This window comes from Haliotis rufescens, unplaced genomic scaffold, assembly GCF_023055435.1.
Source record: "Haliotis rufescens isolate VD_foot unplaced genomic scaffold, xgHalRufe1.0.p SCAF_59, whole genome shotgun sequence".
In the NCBI taxonomy this organism is placed as follows: domain Eukaryota; kingdom Metazoa; phylum Mollusca; class Gastropoda; order Lepetellida; family Haliotidae; genus Haliotis; species Haliotis rufescens.
Window position 1 is genome coordinate 21,577 of NW_025964323.1, and position 19,508 is coordinate 41,084.

The 19,508-nt window shown below is 39.6% G+C and overlaps 1 protein-coding gene across 4 annotated transcripts in view; it reads left to right on the plus strand.

The window, feature by feature from the left end:
* Positions 1 to 255: 255 nt before the first annotated feature.
* The window catches only part of LOC124142823, a 32,711-nt gene continuing 13,458 nt past the window's right edge, over positions 256 to 19,508 (plus strand). The window contains exons 1-8 of one of the 4 annotated variants that reach the window (XM_048385431.1): positions 256 to 332; positions 10,545 to 10,831; positions 11,071 to 11,225; positions 11,918 to 14,580; positions 14,941 to 15,081; positions 16,072 to 16,226; positions 16,525 to 16,642; positions 19,080 to 19,434. In XM_048385431.1, the coding sequence (XP_048241388.1) occupies positions 10,605 to 10,831; positions 11,071 to 11,225; positions 11,918 to 14,580; positions 14,941 to 15,081; positions 16,072 to 16,226; positions 16,525 to 16,642; positions 19,080 to 19,434 (3,814 nt within the window). In that variant the 5' untranslated portion in view covers positions 256 to 332; positions 10,545 to 10,604. Of the gene's footprint in view, positions 333 to 4,047; positions 4,096 to 4,955; positions 5,067 to 6,572; positions 6,673 to 10,544; positions 10,832 to 11,070; positions 11,226 to 11,917; positions 14,581 to 14,940; positions 15,082 to 16,071; positions 16,227 to 16,524; positions 16,643 to 19,079; positions 19,435 to 19,508 lie in introns of those variants that run through there. The other 3 variants (XM_046511498.2, XM_046511496.2, XM_046511497.2) reach the window with 3 other exon arrangements.

Consider the following 19,508-nt stretch of genomic DNA (forward strand, 5'->3'; position numbering starts at 1 on the left):
TGATTTTCATTTAATTCCTAATCACTAGTTACTCAAAAAAAATAATCAATATTCGTTTTACTTTAAGCTGCTGTAGTATGTCGGTGATGTCACACAAGCGCCTCACTGTTCGGATTTCGGTCTGTAGCATTGCGCCATATACCTCTTAATAGATCCACGTTTGCCGATATCATTGACTAACATGTTTCGACTTTGTCATGTGACTATCTACTTTAGATATAATACGCACACGGAAACGGCAACACGTCATGTTACTTTCAACCGGGAAGGTATACATGCGGATAATGTGGAGACGTTTTAAAAGTGTGGTATTCATTCGAAACTATTCAAAGGTAAGATTGTCAAAATGTGTAATATATTGGTATGCATAATACTAATAAACAGAGGTTGATGCAACAGTAATTCCATGTATATATCTGATGTTTAATTGTACATTATATAAATTTGGGTGTTCTCTCTTGCTCTTACTGCTGAGTGCGCCGTTAAACAAACACAGAAAACAAATCTTACTCTAACGGTGTTCCATTCGTCTAAGGTGCTGCAGTGCTCTATTTGGTGTCAGGATTCCCTGATTGTGTTTCGAATTCCAAAAATCGACATGCATATTATCCTTAGTTTGTCATCACCATACTCGAGGGTTTCACTGAATGGCAGAACGTCAATGACCTTTATCACTAAAAAATGGGTAAATGAATCACTGTCTGATTCGACGCTACAACAACTTAATCAATCAATATTCTCACTATAGCTTTATTCATTCCTTATCCAAAAGTCTGTAAAATTGTTTGTTCCCCTAAGTCACACTTTCATATTTGACGCACCTGATATGCTCACTTTGATATCAATGTTAAAGAGATGAGCAAATGAATGAGTAATTTCACATACTGGGCAAAACAAAACAAGTGACAAATACTTAAAGCATCAATTCGCCTTAAACTGGTAATCTTCTTTCTTCTGGTGCGATTCCATGGGGTTTCTTGAATAGGTTTGTAACTTTTGCTTGTCGACAATAAACGATGGGATGTTCAGGTTCGATGACTGATCTGATTGATGTCACTCTGTCCCGAAGTCGTGGATCTTTGCTCAAACTTCCCGTCACTGGTATATCTGATCCAGATTCGAATATTGATAATAATGCACTGGTCGTTAAACACCATCCACTGCTTCACTCACCCCTCTGGCCGTTACACTTAATCATATCTAACAAGGAAACCTAACTTTTCGGATCTTCTTTAATTTTGACAACCATTTCATTCATGATTGTATAGAAAGGTGACATGAAATATAAGGGGTTTCAGTAAGGATATTGCAATAAACAGTTGTTAGGGGTGTGTTATAACTGTTACACGGACAGCATGGGTTCAATTTCATTATGCTTTAAGTACAAGACATAGCCTCGTGGCGAACCTCTTTCATGTTGTCATCAGAGTTGATTTAAACAAGCGCCTCACTGTTCGGATTTCAGTCGATAGCATGACGCGACATATTTATTGATAGATCCACGTTTCTCGATACCATTGACTAACTTGCTGCGGTGTTGTCATGTGACTATCCACTTCAGATATAAACACACACGGACACGACAAGGCATATTATCATCCAGGGAGATATACATACGGCTAATAATGAAACTGTCTGCCCATAGGATATTCATTCAAAACTATTAACAGGTAAGAATGTCAAAAGTGTTTATGTGTAATGTATTCGGCTGTGTGGTGTTAATAACTAGAGGTTGATGCAAATAAATGTATTGAGTATATCCAAGTCTGATTGCATGTTATCCTTTTCCGACTATGTGTTCCTTTGCTCATACTTCCAGTCGCTGGCTTATCTGGTCGAGATTCGATTATTTAAGATTACGAGTGGGTCGTTCAACAACATCCACCCATTCACACTCACCTCTTGCCAGTATACCTGTGTATACCCTAGGAGGTAACCTACATGTCCCTTTCCGGATTTTCTTTTGACGACCATTACATTCTTGCTTGTATGGTAAGGTGACATGAAATATAGGGGGTTTCAGTAAGTGCTTTGCAATATACATTAGGGCGTTAAACAACATCTTATCGCTCTCTCTCTCTCTCTCTCTCTCTCTCTCTCTCTCTCTCTCTCGCTCTCTCTCTGTGTGTGTCTATGTATCTCTCTGTGTCTATCTCTCTCTCTCTCCCTCTCTCTCTCTCTCTCTCTCTCTCTCTGCTTTGGCCATTCTACGCGTATATATACCCTACGAGGTAGTCTTACTTTTCGGATCTTCTTTTGACGACCGTTACATTCATGCGTGTATAGAAGGGTGACATGAAGTTGACAATGGGTTGTGTTTATTTTGTATTGTAATAAAGGGAAATGACAGATATATCCTATATTTAGCACTTATTGATTTTAATTCAATTCCTAATCACTTTTAACTCAAAAACAAGAATAATTATTTGAAGCTGCTGTACAGTAAACTACGGTTATAACGAACACGCATATAACGAACTGACGGATATAACGAACTTCTTTTTTGGTCCCGACTATTTGCTGTAGTTATGCTGTTTATATGCTTATAACGAACTACGGTTAAAACGAACTAAAATTAGTAGTCCCTTTGAGTTCGTTATAACCGTACTTTACTGTATTATGTCGGTAATGTCACACAAGCGCCTCACTATTCGGATTTCGGTCTGTATCATTGCGCCACATACCTGTTGATAGATCAACGTTATCACTGACTGGCATGCTTCGGCGTTGTAGCGTGACAATCCACTTTAGATATAATACGCACACGGACACAGCAACGCTTTATAATATTTTCACACTGCGAGGGATGCAAACGGATCATATTGAAACTGTTTAAAATGCGGTATTCATTCTATTCTTATCACAGGTAAGATTGTCAATATTGTGAATGTGTAATATATTTGACTGCATAACTTTTTTAACCAGAGATTGATTCACAGTAATTCAATGTATATATCCCGTGTTTAATAGTAGATTTTATAGATTTGGGTGTTCTCTCTTGCTCTTGGTGTTCCATTCGTCAAAGTGGCCGCATTGCTCCGAGTGGTGTCAGGATGTCCTGATTGCGGTTCGAATTCCAAAATCGATATGCATATTATCTTTAGTTTGTCATAACCAAACTCATGGGTTTCACTGAATGGCGGTACATCGATAACCTTTATCACTACGGCCTTTGCAACATTAAATACTGTCCAATTCGACGCTATAAACAATTTAATCAATCAATATTCTCACTGTAGCTTTATTCATTCGTCATCCAAAAGTCTGTAAAATGTTTGGTTCCCCTAAGTCACACTTCCATATTTGACGTACCTGATATGCTCACTTTAATATCAATGTTTAAAAGATGAGCAAATGAATGAGTAATTTCACATACTGGGCAAAACAAAAACAAGTGACAAATACTTCAAACATCAATTAACCTTGAACTGGTAATCAACTTTCTTCTGGTGCGATTCCCTGGGGTTTCTTGAATAGGTTTGTAACTTTTGCTTGTCGGCAATAAACGATGGGATGTTCAGGTTCGATGACTGATCTGATTGATGTCACTCTGTCCCGAAGAGGTGGATCGTTGCTCATACTTCCAGTCGCTGGTTTATCTGATCCAGATTCGTAAATTGATTCCAATGAGTAGGTAGTTAAACACCATCCACTGCTTCACTCACTCCTCTGGCAGTTACACTTATTCAACAAGGAAACCTATTACTTTTCGGATCTTCTTTCTTCAGAAAGAATATTGCGATATACAGTTGTCAGCGGTGTGTTATAACTGTTACACGGACAGCATGGGTTTAATTGCATTATGCTTCAAGTACAAGACATAGCCTATTGGCGAACCTCTTTAATGGTGTGTAAGCAGAGTTGTTTTAAACAAGCGCCTCACTGTTCGGATTTCAGTCGACTGCATGACGCGATATACCTATTAATAGATCCACGTTTCTCGATATCATTGACTAACTTGCCTCGGCTTTGTCCACGTGACTATCCACTTTAAATATAATACGCACACTCACACAGCGACATTGTTGTCATATTTTCCCAGGAAGGTATACATAAGGATAATATGGACACTGTTTAAAAGAGTGGTATTCACAGGTAAGATTGTCATGATCAAAATTGTTTATGTACCATTATATGATTGCATAATGATTATAACCAGAGATTGATGCACAGTAATTCAATGTATAGACCCGATGTTTAATAGTACATTAAATAAATTTGAGTGTCCTCTCTTGCTCTCTCTTGTTCTATTCGTCTAAGTCGCTGCAGTGCCCTGTGTGGTGACAGGATTACTTCACTGGGTTCGAATCCAAACTCGACATGCATAACATCATTGGTTTGTCAGCAACATACTCGTGGGTTTCACTGAATGGTAGTACGTCTATGACCTTTATGTAAATGAGTGAGTGAGTGAGTATGGTTTTACGCCGCTTTTAGCAATATTCCAGCAATATCACGGCGGGGGACACCAGAAATGGGCTTCACACATTGTACACATGTCGGGAATCGAACCCGGGTCTTCGGCGTGATGAGCGAACGCTTTAACCACTAGGCTACCCGACCGCCCCTCATGTAAATGAAATACTGTCCAACATTTCGTTATACTTATTTATATCCAAGGTACTCTGACTTTTCGGATCTTTTGTCGACCGTTTCATTCGACAAATAGAAAGTCGACATGAAAAATAGGGGTATCAGTTAGAGTATTGCAATATACAGTTTTCAGGGGTGAGTTATGACTGTTACACGGCATGGGTTAAATTTCATTATGCTTTAAGTACAAGACATAGCCTCGTGGCGAACCTCTTTCATGTTGTCATCAGGGTTGTTTTAAACAAGCGCCTCACTGTTCGGATTTCAGTCGATAGCATGACGCTATATATCTATTGATAGATCCACGTTTCTCGATACCATTGACTAACCTGCTGCGGTGTTGTCATGTGACTATCCACTTCAGATATAAACACACACGGACACGACAAGGCATATTATCATCCAGGGAGATATACATACGGCTAATAATGAAACTGTCTGCCAATAGGATATTCATTCAAAACTATTAACAGGTAAGAATGTCAAAAGTGTTTATGTGTAATGTATTCGGCTGTGTGGTGTTAATAACTAGAGGTTGATGCAAAGAAATGTATTAAGTATATCCCAGGCTTAATGCATGTTATCCTGTTCCGACTATGTGTTAGTTATAACTGTTACACGGCATGGGTTAAAATTCATTATGCTTTAAGTACAAGACATAGCCTTGTGGCGAACCTGTATCATCGTGTCACCAGAGTTGTTTAAACAAGCGCCTCACTGTTCGGATTTCAGTCGACTGGAGGACGCGGTATAAAGTCAAAAGTGTTTATGTGTGATGTATTATATCCACTTTAGACACAACAACACTTTGTTATATTTTCACTCAGAAAAGAAATACATATTAATATCGAAACTCTGTGAGACTGGGATATTCATGCACATTTATTCACAGGTACGATTGTCAAAAGCGGCTGATGTAAAGAAACTCATGGATCAATGATTATATTAACGCAAATTAGACTGACTGACAAACAAACAAAAACAGTGTACTCTTACATTTCTGACCCCTTTGATAATGCTTTAACACTTCCCATGATCATGATAATCACCGATCTCTATGGCCTTGTCCCATGGTATATTATTTACTGCTGATTAACATTAAATAGTGTACCTTCTATTGTCGTTGAGTTTTTCACTTTTACTGCTATTGCTTGATTAATAATAACAGAAATGTTGTTACAGAGTTTGGAACAATACAGCTAAAATCGCATCATATGGTTACTGTTTGCTGTAACCGGTTGGGGGCACCAGTCGTCTACGGCACCGCGATTCGCTGTGCAGTGTTGCGTCCCTTGGGGGCGCCAGAAACCTATAATTGTGGGTTCGCCCCGATTATGTTTCTAGGTTTGTCAGCACAATACCCGTGCTCCTGGGTTTCGCCGAAGTGGTAAACGTCTGGGGCTTGTATCACTTCGGGCTTTCCTCCCACATTAAGCTGACACGCCGTGATATAACTGGAATAAAGTGGCGTTAAACCCAACTCACTCACTCACTGTAACCCGTTGAGGCTCGTAACAGAATAATATTGCTTGATTATCCAGTGTCTTACATCTTCATTCTGCTATGAAAATACCCCGGACCCACAAAACAGGAAGCTTCGTTTTTATCTTTGATTCTGAATATATACACAACGCTTACGTTAACCACCCCGACAAAGTAGGCCCACGAGCGAGAGGACTTCTGTGTGAGGTAAGCCATAGTTATGCAAACATCAATCCAAAATGAGGCTTATGGCGAAAGGGCCCATGGAATTAATCATAACATAAAATGCAGTTCACTGAATAATCAAGAATGCGGGTAGTGTAGTTAATAGGGGAGGTAACCTCTCTTAATCAAAGGTATCATGTATTCACGGTATATATAAATAGCTACCTATGGTAAATATAAAACTCTTATATATTACTATTTAGTTTCAACACAACCTCACTATTCGGATTTCAATTGATATTCATATCACGTGACGCCTATTTTTAGATCCACGTTACTCGCTTAGTGTTATTCCATGTACGGTTCGTAGTTAACGAAGAGACGTCAATTGAGATCGATTGCGTGGATATTGACCCAAGAGTTTTTTTTAAGGTAAGCGAAGAGTTTTATGTGTTCAAGGACTCATACACATGAATATTGAATAAGTTTACAATGTAGGTGGGAAATACTTCCGGGTATAAGCTGTTGATCAAGACGTTCCGCTGTGTGAAGGAATCGATATGTTCCACGTCTGTACTTTATTCATAACTAACTGTGTACAGTTTCTTTTGTTTTAAGAACATTACAATAGTCCATGTATCATTGGGTATATTAACCTTATTCCTCCTTCGAACTCGTCTGTATTAGAGATCCTTAGAGCAAAGCTAAAGGCTCGTATCCAATGAGTGTTCGTGATCTTGGTCACGTGTAGAAGATATATATCCCGATAATGTAGCCCATGGTATACACTTGTATACAACTGTGGCGTTCGTGTTGCATGTATCTCGAGATTTACTCGAATGGCTTGAGTGACAATAGTTTATCGCCCAGTGTTCACCCAGCTCTGTATCACGATAAAAAATTGTCATTCGTCCCTATCTATTACAAAAGGACCAGGTTTCTGAATTGATTAGTAAATCTAGGTCACCGCGCACGTCATGTGTGTCGTGTGGTGGTTGCACGACTATCGGGACACATTGCTGGTGTACAAATGAATGTTTTTGGAACTAATTCCGGGTAGACGCTTCAGTCGAGCCCGGCCGAGCCAGCGACTAAAACTATAAACGGTGTGCAAAATATTCAAACGAAACGTGCATATGCGGGCAAATATATATCAAGTAGCCAAAACAAATTTCAAAGCAATTTACTCGCAAATAACTTAATTATGTTTTTTGGTTTATGGTTTGTAATTGGTAATTACAGTAATGTATATATATTGCACCAAAAACATGTACATGTAGGTACGGTCGTTGGTTATGGAATATTTTGCACATAATAACTATGACTTGTCTTGTCCTGGCCCGGAACGACTTTCTGGCATTGACCTACGCTTATCATCTGTTACTGTCAACGTTGAAGATAGGTGTTGCATTATAAGATCAAAATAACTTATCTTATTGGGAATTGGACTTACTGTGTGTGACTTGATGTAAAATATTCACATAGCAAAAAGAGTGCAAATAACTATATGGTAATAACAACAATAAACTTAAGTTACATCTGGTTTAACTAACATAAACAACTATTCGCCTGATATGAATTTCCTTTTGTTTTTGCTGGATTGTTTCAAAAAGCGGTGTAACACTCACTAACTCACTAACTGACTCACTCACTGACTCACTCACTGACTCACTCACTGACTCACTCACTGACTCACTCACTGATAAATGAGGGACGTAACCATTTTGCAACTGAAATACAATGATTGTAGTTCATGGCCTGTCCTTGAAAATACACAAAAGGCCGATATAGATCAGAGTGTGTGAAGCAAATGTAAGTTACCCTGCACATCAACGAGTATGTTCGTACGTTAATTTCGGATGCAAGAATTTGATAAAGGCAGATAATATCAAGGTAAATATTTTTTCTCGAAGACGTTTCCTACCTGTAAGAATACACTAACAATAAATCCGACACTGTCCTGAATATTTATTGATCTCGTTTATCAGGTTAAGCTGAACTTTTATCATGTGCATACCTGCTTGCGACAACCGAGAAACGTGGATCTAAATATAGATATAAGTCACGTGATGTTGATATGCAATCCGAACAGTCACACTTAGTTAGTGAATTGGTTTATTTATTGTCAATGTGAAAGGCTCTAAGTTAGCCCATATGTAGACTGGTTACATTTGACTGTATATGGAGTCTCAATATTGTGAATTGTTTCTAGTTCTGTGAATTGATGTATTCGTTGAATATTTGCTGTACACATTTGGATATGGTTATAATTGAGTATAACAACATATAGATATGCCACATCATTTTACACCGTTTTGCCAAACTGTGAAAGAGCTGTAGATATAGTCAGGGAGGACATGGTTCAATGTCAAGAAAAAAGGCAATTACCGACCAGCGTTATGTAAATTCAAGTTTAGGATAGCTCTTTGTCCATTGAGCTGTCGCTCACATCATCGTTTTTTATTGTAACTGACATACATGTGTCATATATTTACAGGCAGTCAACGTCTACAGAATTTTTAACCTTCATATTATCTGCCTTTATCAAATGCTTCCGGACATATTTTCACTCGTTCATGTGCAGGGTAACGTACATTGAACTTCATCTATACTCTCAACAGTCCAATCTATAGCGACCTTTCTGTGTATTATCAAGGACAGGTCATGAGCTACAATCATTGTATGTCAGTTGCAAAATGGTTACTTATCGTAGCGTCAGTGACCAACGATCCGTTAAAGGATTTGTTTGGTAAATTTGATACTTGATGTAAATGAGGCGACCCGCCAAAGAACGAGGGAGCTCTTTCGAGATTATGTGAGCCAGTTTGTTTCTTCAACGCCACAAATAGAAATATTACAGATATATGACGGCTTTCTGTAAATAATCGAGTCTGGACCAGACAATCCAGTCACTGTCATCGTGACTATCGATATACGCAATTGGGATACGATGATATGCGTAAACCTAGTCAGCTAGCCCGTTAGTAGCCTTTTATGACAAGCATGGGTTTTTGAACACCAACTTGGTTGATGCATGTCTTGTCCAGACTTATTTACAGACGGTCGTCAAATAGCTTGAATATTGCTGAGTGCGGCGTTAAACAACAGAATCTTAAACACGGAAGTGATAACGTCTGGATTTTGTCATCAGTATTACAAATTAGTGTTACAATGTATATTTAGTTATACCTCTCATGGTGTTTATTTAATGCCTGGATAATGATAGAAAATGTTCACCTTCTCTCATACCTTCTATTTTGAACCTCCTTTAGGGTAAGACATTTAGGCAGGAAGTAGACATCCCCATGGGCACAAATTGCGCTCCCCTTCTTGCAGATCTGTTTCTTAATGCATATGAATCGGAATTTTCTGTTCAGATTGGTAAAGTCAAAACATGGTAATTTGGTCAAGAGGTTTAACTTAAGCATCAGGTATATCGATGATCTGATATCGATCAATAACAATCAATTAGCCAATTCACTAGAAATAAAAGAGATACAGATTCAGAGTAACAAAACAATCCTCAAAAGACTGTATAACAAGAGGGACGACTTCAACTTTCCAATAGTCAACTTTCCCTTCATGTCGAGTAATATTCCAGCAGCTTCAGCCTTTGGTGTTTACATTTTTACAACTTTTGAAATACAATCGAGCATGCTTTTCCACCAAGATTTCAAAGAGCGTCACGTGACTCTTACGCAAGAGTTGCTTGATCAAGTTTACAATATTCCAGGCCTCAGTAAGGCTTTCAAAATGGTTTATGGTAGACATGTTGAGAACATTTCCCAATTTCACGCATCAGTGACAAAAATGATGTCCCATGCAAATCCCTATTTTGATTTGTACCACATGTTCCCGCGTTCTTTTTAGGTGAACAATTAACTTGCCTTTGCATGTGTTTGTGACGGGTGCCACCGGTGGTGCAGGATAAGCTCACCTATTCGCGAACACCTGGTATCATTACTATTTGATAGTGATTCATAAACACATGCTCATGATATAGTCGGAATCGGACAATCGACTCTGCTTTATGCAGAGATTTCTATTGGATATGGAAAGGGTTTGTTGCTTTTATATATATATTGAGTGCAGTAGTGTTTCTTATTTGCTATATTTGTGGAGATGATTTACGCTCATCAACTTTATTTTGCATACTTTGAGGGTCAGGTGAGAATTTTAATTTTCGTTTTAAATGTATTTACATATTTCCTTTAGATGAAAAAGATAATTTAGCATCAGTCCCTTTTGAAAATACGTATAGGTATGTCTCAACTCTAAACAAATGATATATTTATTTCCTGCAGCTTTGAGAGTGTGCAGTAGTTCCAGCGATTGCCTCTCTCGCGTTTCCTCTTTCAAACAAAATGGGTGTGTCCATTGAGATCTGGAGAGCCCGGATTGGTGGATATTGCCAACCCAACAGAGAAACAAGAACTGAAGTCACACACGAACCTACGTTACATATACGTGGCATAGCGCTGCTGCGAAGTTTGAAAATACTCGTCATAATTAGTCTTTTACTGATTCTTAGTGGAAATGTTGAACTAAATCCTGGGCCAACTTTACGTCGTCCTCAGCAAGGTCCTTCACAGTAAGTGACATTGTTTTAAGAAAATAATATGTTTGACTCTACTATAATTCATGAATCCTTTGTAATAAAAACCCAGCGGTAATAGTCGAATCCATATCTATGCTATGTTCTATGTTTAGACTCACAATCATCCGGTAGAAATGTCAAACATTAACATATTATGCACTTACGCATCAAAACTATGTACATCGTTTATGTCCTTAACCAAATATATGATGGACCCAAAATGTATTCTTCAGAACATGTTACACCTACAAGGATTCATCTTTCACGACCCAGGAGGTGCTTGACATCCTCCGCAATCCAGACATGAGCAGAACCATCACGCAGCCTCCGTTAAAACCCACGGCAGGACAGGTTTTTCTCTACCACTTCACTGACATTAACAAACGAGGTATGTCTTTGGGTTCTTTGCCGAACCTTAAGCTTTAGAAGTATTTAAGACAATTGTTTTATAGTATTTTACCCAGTGTTTAATAATGATATAGAAAGCAGTTGTACATACTTTCTGTACATTTATCTTAATACATGTATATCCATTAAAGAGGCTCTTGCTTGGTAATACCTGGTTATCAACTTTCTGTTATAACCTATTGAATAGTAGTAGCGTTGACGGTGTGACGATAACTGGCTGCAGATGGATAGTACTATGGATGAAAACACATAACATGACATGATTAATGATAATATTTTTATTGACACACCAATTCATATAGCCATTCAATGATGTACCCACGTAGTAGTAGCGTGTACTCTCAGCCCTGGGCTCCCTATCACAATAAGTATCAATTGTCTTGTTATGTTCCATGTTTTTGGTAGTGGTGTCCCTGGCGTCCAAGGTGACGTGTTTCACTGTGCGGAGCTGCATCCTTTAGGAGTGCCAGAAACTTCGAATTCCGATTCTTTTGTTTCTAGGCTGGCTAATCACCCCTATTCCCATGCTCGTGGGTTTCACCAAAATCATAAACGTCACTTTGGACTCTCCCCTCCCCCTCATAACATGCGGACTAGTCATGATCTAACTGGGATACCATTCAAAGCGTTGTAATCAAACTCATTTACTCACTCACTCACTGTTTCATTCAGATGACTGGAGATGTGACCAGTACCACTTCCACCACGATGCCACACGAGAACAACCCAAAGCAGATCCGAAGTTCAAGAAGTTGTTCTTTGTTATAAAGACCAGAGAAGGCAAGGACAAGAGATTTAAGAAGCATGCCTACATTCTTCTAGGAGAGGACAACAATCTTGTGTTATTCCAGTATATTGGGGATGAGAGGATTGCTGAAGATCTTCCTCATGGTAACTCCAAGAATACTTCTGTCCCCTACACCCGACTGTGTCCATCTGTCATCAGAGCCATCAAAGATGTTTCAAGCAATGCCACTCATGCTATGGAACAATTCAAGAATCGGGCCATTGCATTAGCAACGCCAGAGATACATCAACCGAGATCTAAAGTGCATATATGGAATACGAAATCCAGTGTAAAATATAAGCAACGCCAAAAGCAGAAAAAGAAGCACACGGTCAAATCAGGTGAAAACACAGCCACCAACCATCTCTCTGGAGAATGCAGAGATGTTCTAGTTCTTGAACATACATCCTGTGAAAATACACATATAGAGATGTGTTCCGTTGAACATCCATTGCGTTCAGAACTCGACAGATCTTGTGTAAATGTCTGTATCAAAGACGGGCAGGCATGTGAAGAAACCGTAGTGCATACAAATTCATTTGAAGGTGTAACAGAACAATCCGCAGTGGATACAGACTTATTTACAGGTGTACCAGGACAATCTGCAATGGATGCAAACTCATTTGAAGGTGTAATAGAACACTCCGCAGTGGATACAGACTTATTTACTGGTGTACCAGGACAATCCGCAGCGGATACAGACTCATTTGAAGGTGTAATAGAACAATCCGCAGTGGATACAGACTTATTTACTGGTGTACCAGAACAGTCCGCAGCGGATACAGACGCATTTGAAGGTATAATAGAACAATCCGCAGTGGATACAGATTTATTTACTGGTGTACCAGGACAATCTGCAGCGGATACAGACTCATTTGAAGGTGTAACAGAACACTCCACAGTGGATACAGACTTATTTACTGGTGTACTAGGACAATCCGCAGCGGATACAGACTCATTTGAAGGTGTAATAGAACAATCCGCAGTGGATACAGACTTATTTACTGGTGTACCAGGACAATCCGCAGCGGATACAGACTCATTTGAAGGTGTAATAGAACAATCCGCAGTGGATACAGACTTATTTACTGGTGTACCAGGACAATCCGCAGCGGATACAGACTCATTTGAAGGTGTAACAGAACACTCCACAGTGGATACAGACTTATTTACTGGTGTACTAGGACAATCTGCAGCGGATACAGACTCATTTGAAGGTGTAATAGAACAATCCGCAGTGGATACAGACTTATGTACTGGTGTACCAGGACAATCCGCAGCGGCTACGGACTCATTTGAAGGTGTAACAGAACACTCCGCAGTGGATACAGACTTATTTACTGGTGTATCAGGACAACTCACAATGGACACTTACTTATTTGGAAATGTACCAGGACAATCCGTAGTGGATGCAAATTCTTTTGCGGGTGCAACAGAACAACCCACAATGGATACAAACTCATTTCAGGGTCTAACAGGACCATCAGCTGGTGGTAATTCTGCCCATTGTTCCAACACAGGGATAAGTTCTTATCTATTGCCTCGGGATACTGACAATGGGGACGTTTCAACTCCTGCAAGTGTTTCAGACCACTTATCACAACGCCACACAGAAACCCATGTGAGTTTATCACAGCACTATGATACAGCTGGAGTAACTGGCAATCATAGTGAATGTATGTCAATGACTTCCACACAGAGAGACGATAGTATATCATGTGAAATCACCTGTGATGATAAAACAGGAACTTCGGTTCCATGCATTTACACTGCAGGGAACAGGGGTGTTAAGGCTCGAGATCCGCGCATATCGTCCACGATTTCCATGTGTTGCCAGGATATGAACACTATGTGCCTTGAGGGTCCACCGCGTGAGTCATCTCCTTGTATACCTGCGACAGTGATACAGATGAAAAAAACTTTTGGACAACCAAATTTAAAACAGCAGGGAAATGGACAATTATCTTATTTAGCTGTGTCCATAGATGAGTTTGTATCTCAAATTTATGCCTCTGGGGATTTGGTCAATGTAATAGAAGTACTGTCTGCGTTTTTAAAACCACAGTCTTACAGAAAAATGCGTTTCATGGAATGTTTATCCTTGAAGAGTAAGGAACTTCACAATGGGTCTGAACTGAGCATGTTCAGTGATGGATCTTTAAACGCCGACAGACGGTGTGACCCTTTGTTTGATGTCCTCTTAACAAAACCTGCTACCAGTCTCATCACACAGTCAGCAACTCTCTGGAAGGCTGAGTTTGATAGAACCAGAGACATACTATCTCAGTATATGACTGATATTCCTCCACGGGAACAGGTAACAGGTTGTTTTCTTCAACTGTTATCAGCCGTTGTGCTTGGCTCTTACAAGACACACTCGAGGATCACTCAATTTGTGGACACCTTATATGAACGACCAAGACATTGTCTGGATATCACAGAACCTGTCTGCTACGTTGATTCCGAGTACACATACATCATTGGAACTTACTCTGTGACAGGGAGGGAATTAACAAGACTTGAAAACTCAGCTTGGCTGGATGACAGTGTAAGCAAAGATATCCTTTTTTTTGGCAAATTGTGTGAGTGGCGGGTGCTACCGGATGCTTACCCTTTTTGCGAACACCTGCGATTTTCAGTTATCCATTCATATAATTTCACAAATATTTTACCTTTGACGCCCAATGAAATCTGTTTTGGTAGATATTCGAGACTGAAAAGTTCTAGTCCCGTGCACATTACTTTTTTTCAAAATTATGTTGTTCCACTCTACAATGTATTGAATTGCTGCATTAAAAACGAACCAGTAGTAATAGTTGTTCATGCAGCTGAATTGTATCTTCACGTCGTCCCATATGCAAGGACGTAATGACATATCCCTAATACATATTCTGTTTTTTTACTTTAGGTCATCCATGCCTACATGAGTTTGATAATGACTGAGTACAAAGGACAACGTAATGGAAAAGTGTTCATGTTTGACTGTTTTCTTGCTGAGAAATGGTTGGGCAAGTGGAACGATATCGATGATGGATGGTTATATCTCAAGGTAGGTCCATCAATGTTCACTTGGACACATTGTCACCACGACATAATAGTTCCAGATATATGCAACCAGTAGTAGATTATAAATCGGCCCGGACATCTACGGCAAAATCGTCAACCAAAGAAACTTAAACTAATTAGGGATCCTTCCTTTATTTTAAACAGAATGGATACTATCAGGTTTACCACATTTCGATCTACTTAGACAATTAAAGTCGAAAGTCATTACTTTGCTAAAATGCCCCAAGATGAATAATAGATCTATAATGTACATAACTTTTCAACTCCCTATACCAGAGATAGATGAAGCATGTTGATAAATCGTTAGGTATAACGTATTACACGTTTCAATTCAATATAAAGTTTATGTCCCGGGTGACCCGTGAAAATCCGGGGAAAAAAATAGGTCTTCGGGAACCCAGGCTTGCCGTTAAAAGCGACTATGCTTGTCGTAAGAGGCGATTAACAGGATCGGGTGGTCAGTCTCGCTGACTTAGTTCATGCATGTCATCGTATCCAAATTGGGTGAATCGATGCTCAGGATGACAATCACTCGATTGTCTGGTCCAGACTCGATTATTTACAGACCGCCGTCATATAGCTGAAATAGTGTTGAGTGTGGCTTTAAACATAAAAACAAACAAAACAAAAAAGTTGTCTTCACAAACTAATCCAGGTTCAACCTTTCTCACGGTAATGGCCGCATCAGAGTGCGGCGTAAAACAACAAATTAAAACAAGGGAAGCCAACAGATAATGAGGTTTGATAGGTGATTTGCAATGGGCAAATGAAAGGCAAAACTTAACTCATCACTAATTGGTAATAGGCAATGGACAATGGGCAAACGAGAGGCTGGGGGTAATTACCACCGATAGGTAAAAGAATGGAATTGACAATGGACAAATGGAAGCCAGCTAGATAATTAGGATCAACAATGATCAAAGCATACCTATAGGCATAATACAGAAAATCAAAACCATTTTGTGTTATACAGGAATCTCTCTTGGACTATGATTGGATCCTGATGCCTGTCTGCAGAAACCACCATTGGGTTTTGATAGCAGCTCATGTGAAGGCCAGACAACTTTCTGTCATCGACTCTTTACCTTCACGTGGTTCACAGTCACAGCACTTACTGAAGCAGTGGAGGTAAGAACAACTGTCTTTTGTGTGCTTGAATAGAAGTATTAATAAAGTTATATGAGTGGTCATACACAGACAATAAAAATAATAAGCTGACCATTCTTTTAAATCATAGAACTCGTTGAAGTGCTTGAGTACAAATCAAACAAAATAAAAAAATGCTTACATGACAGTTAATATTTGCTCTGTTTTATTGATGTTATAATGTTTTACATTAAATAACGACCAAATTTCCCGTTTTTGTATTTAAAGCGTCTCGATGTATATCCATTTAATAGAATGATAGTGTTATGTTTTGCTGCAGAAACTATATGGCTATAAGAAGCAAAAGAACTGGCGAGAACATTCCAGACTGGGAGGATAGATCATGTCCTATTTTCCCACAGACTGATGGAAACAGTTGTGGTGTAATCGTCCTTATGGTGAGAAGAACTTTTGGTTTATGAGTTTGCATGATGTGGCACACATACGATTTCTGTTGCCTAACAGAAACACATACACACCAGAAATTGTAATAGATTCTTTTTACGTCAGGCAATTTTCAAATTCGAGCTGGTAGTCTTTTCAAGACCGGCTCATGGTAACCATTGGTAACAACTTTGTGTATTCAAACTGATGTTATATAGCTAAAGAGATATTCTAATTACCAGGGATTACATAAGAAAAACTATAATGAATATATTTAGAAATAACAACAATGAAACATTCTCTTGCTGACTTGTATTTGATCGACCAATCGTCCTAAATATACTGAACAACAAAAGTTACTGTGACACTGAATAAGATTTAATGCAAAGTTATGTTTTTTACCAAATCTGAAACAATTTCGGTTTGCAACAGATAAAAGACTCCTGTAAGTGTTCAAATGGTTTAATTTGCCATACTGACTTCAGAAAATGGATGATTTCATAAAAAAACCATGAACATACCAAAATGTCAATTTACAAATCAATAGCCTGTGTGTCCATCTCTGGTTGCGATGCAAGCAACACATCTTCGTCTCATGGAATGGACCAGGCGTCCTGTGGGATATCGGTCCATATCTGCTGGAGCATGTTTCGAAGTTCCTTGAGTGTCTGTGGAACACGTGGTTGACGTCGAAGGCGCCGATCCATCTCGTCCCACATGTGATCGATTAGTGGAGGGGAGCGAGCCGGCCAGGGGATGACATTCACGTTGTTTTGTTGAAGAGAATCCTGAACAAGTCGAGCTATATGAGGCCGGGCGTTTTCATGTTGAAAGGTAATGCCTGGGCCATGACGACGCAAAAACGGTAGAACAACAGGGCCGATAATCTCGTCGTGGTAGCGCTGTCCATTGAGATTTCCCTCTACCACTATCAAACGGGTCCTCTGTCTTGTTGTTATCCCACCTCATACCATAACGCTGTCGTCCCCGAACCGATCTTCTTCCATGACACAATGATTGACGTAACGTTCACCTCGACGTCGGTACACTCGAATCATCCGTCCATCGCTGTGGCTGAGACACGTCAGTGAATAGAACTTGTCCCCACGGCATGGCCCTCCAGTGTAGACGCTGTCTGCACAGGTGGTTTCCTGTCAAAATGGGACGTCTGGTGGGTCTTCTGGTAATAATCCCTGCACATCTGATGCGGCGACGTACGGTTTGTTAAGATATTCGTCGAAGGCCAGGGATGCTTCTTGCAGTCACTGTTGCAGGCTGGAATCGATTTCGTAGGTGTGTTGTTTGAATCCAGTTGTCTTGTCGATTATTGGTTACGCGTGGCCTGCCACTCCGAGGATGGTCTCTGACTGCATTCGTCTGTTGCCAACGTTGCCATAAACACCAAATGGTGGATTTTGTGGACGTTAAATTGTCTTGCAACATCATGTTGACTCGATCCTGCTTCAAGCATACCAATGGCTCGCAGACGCTCATTTTCAGACAGGCGTGGCATTTCGTAATGTTGAATAATTGCGTAATTTTGTTGTTTTTCTGAGTGGTTGTTGTCAACACGATACTAAACAATGCATATGGAATCCCGTTTATGCACATGTGTTTATACCCATTCTTGGGTAGTGAAATGCATGGGGCTTGCATATAAGTCAACTTTTGCATGAAATGCATGCTTTTGTGTAGCTGTTGCGTTTTTGTGACTTGATTCCATACATGTACTACAATATTGAAAACCACTTTACTTGTTGGAAAATACACTAAAACATTGGTGTCACAGGAACTTTTGTTGTTGAGCATATATACAGCTACGCCTTTTGCAGCAAAATCTTGTAAACATGAAATTTGTCTCTTCGTATCTTCAAACTTAAGATAACCTAAAGGGAAACAAAACTGTATGACAAGAGGAATCACCTCAGCATTCCTACAGTCACCTTTCCCTTTATGTCGAGCAATGTTCCAACATCAAAAGGTTGTTTTATCAGGGTTACAACGTTCGAGGCATCACTTAAGCTTTCAAAAAGTGATGGGTGCTGTCGGTGGGACTACATGCGCTCACATTTTCGAGAACACATGGCATCATCACTATTTGATTGTGATTCATAAACACATGCTTATGATGTAGTCGGATTTGTTCAACAGACTGCTATTGCGTTTGGGAACTAACAAAAACGTACTGTTTATGCAAATTGTGTGAGTGACCGGTGTGCTACCGGTCCAGAAAGACATGCTTACCCTTTTCGCGGGAAACAGGTGTCATCACTGCCTTTCAGTGATCCATTCATGTAGGTTTCACCGCTATGTTGACTTTTATGCTTAAGGAATCTGTTTCGTAGAATAATCGAGACTGATTATTCGCTGGCTTTGACGTTTTATATATTATGATTATGAAAAAAGTTGTGTTACTTCTATTTCCCAGCATAAAACATTTGTTTCAAACAGGTTGCTGAAGCACTTCTGTCGGGTGTTCCTCCAGCCATAATGAGGAACTGTCACGTGAAGGACTACAGGGAATACGTCAAACAAAGACTACTTGCAGCTGCTGGTTTCAAGAGACGTGACAAACTTGAAGATGTGCCAGATCAACCAGCATACGACGCATACCAGGAGACTGACATGGATGTTACAGACGATGTTGAACTTTACAGTTCAACAAATGATAAAGATGATGGGGGAACCGGTTTTCTGAGGACCAATGGTCATATTGAAGGTGGGGAAGAAGAGGATATTATGAAAGGATCTCTTTCTATGCCACGGCCTGTGGATCATTCAATGGAGGAGGAATCGCAAGAAGCAGGTACAAGTTGCTTTCATTCATTATATCAACTAGCCTAAGCTTTAGGTTCATATGATGGCCAATGTTTGCCAGTC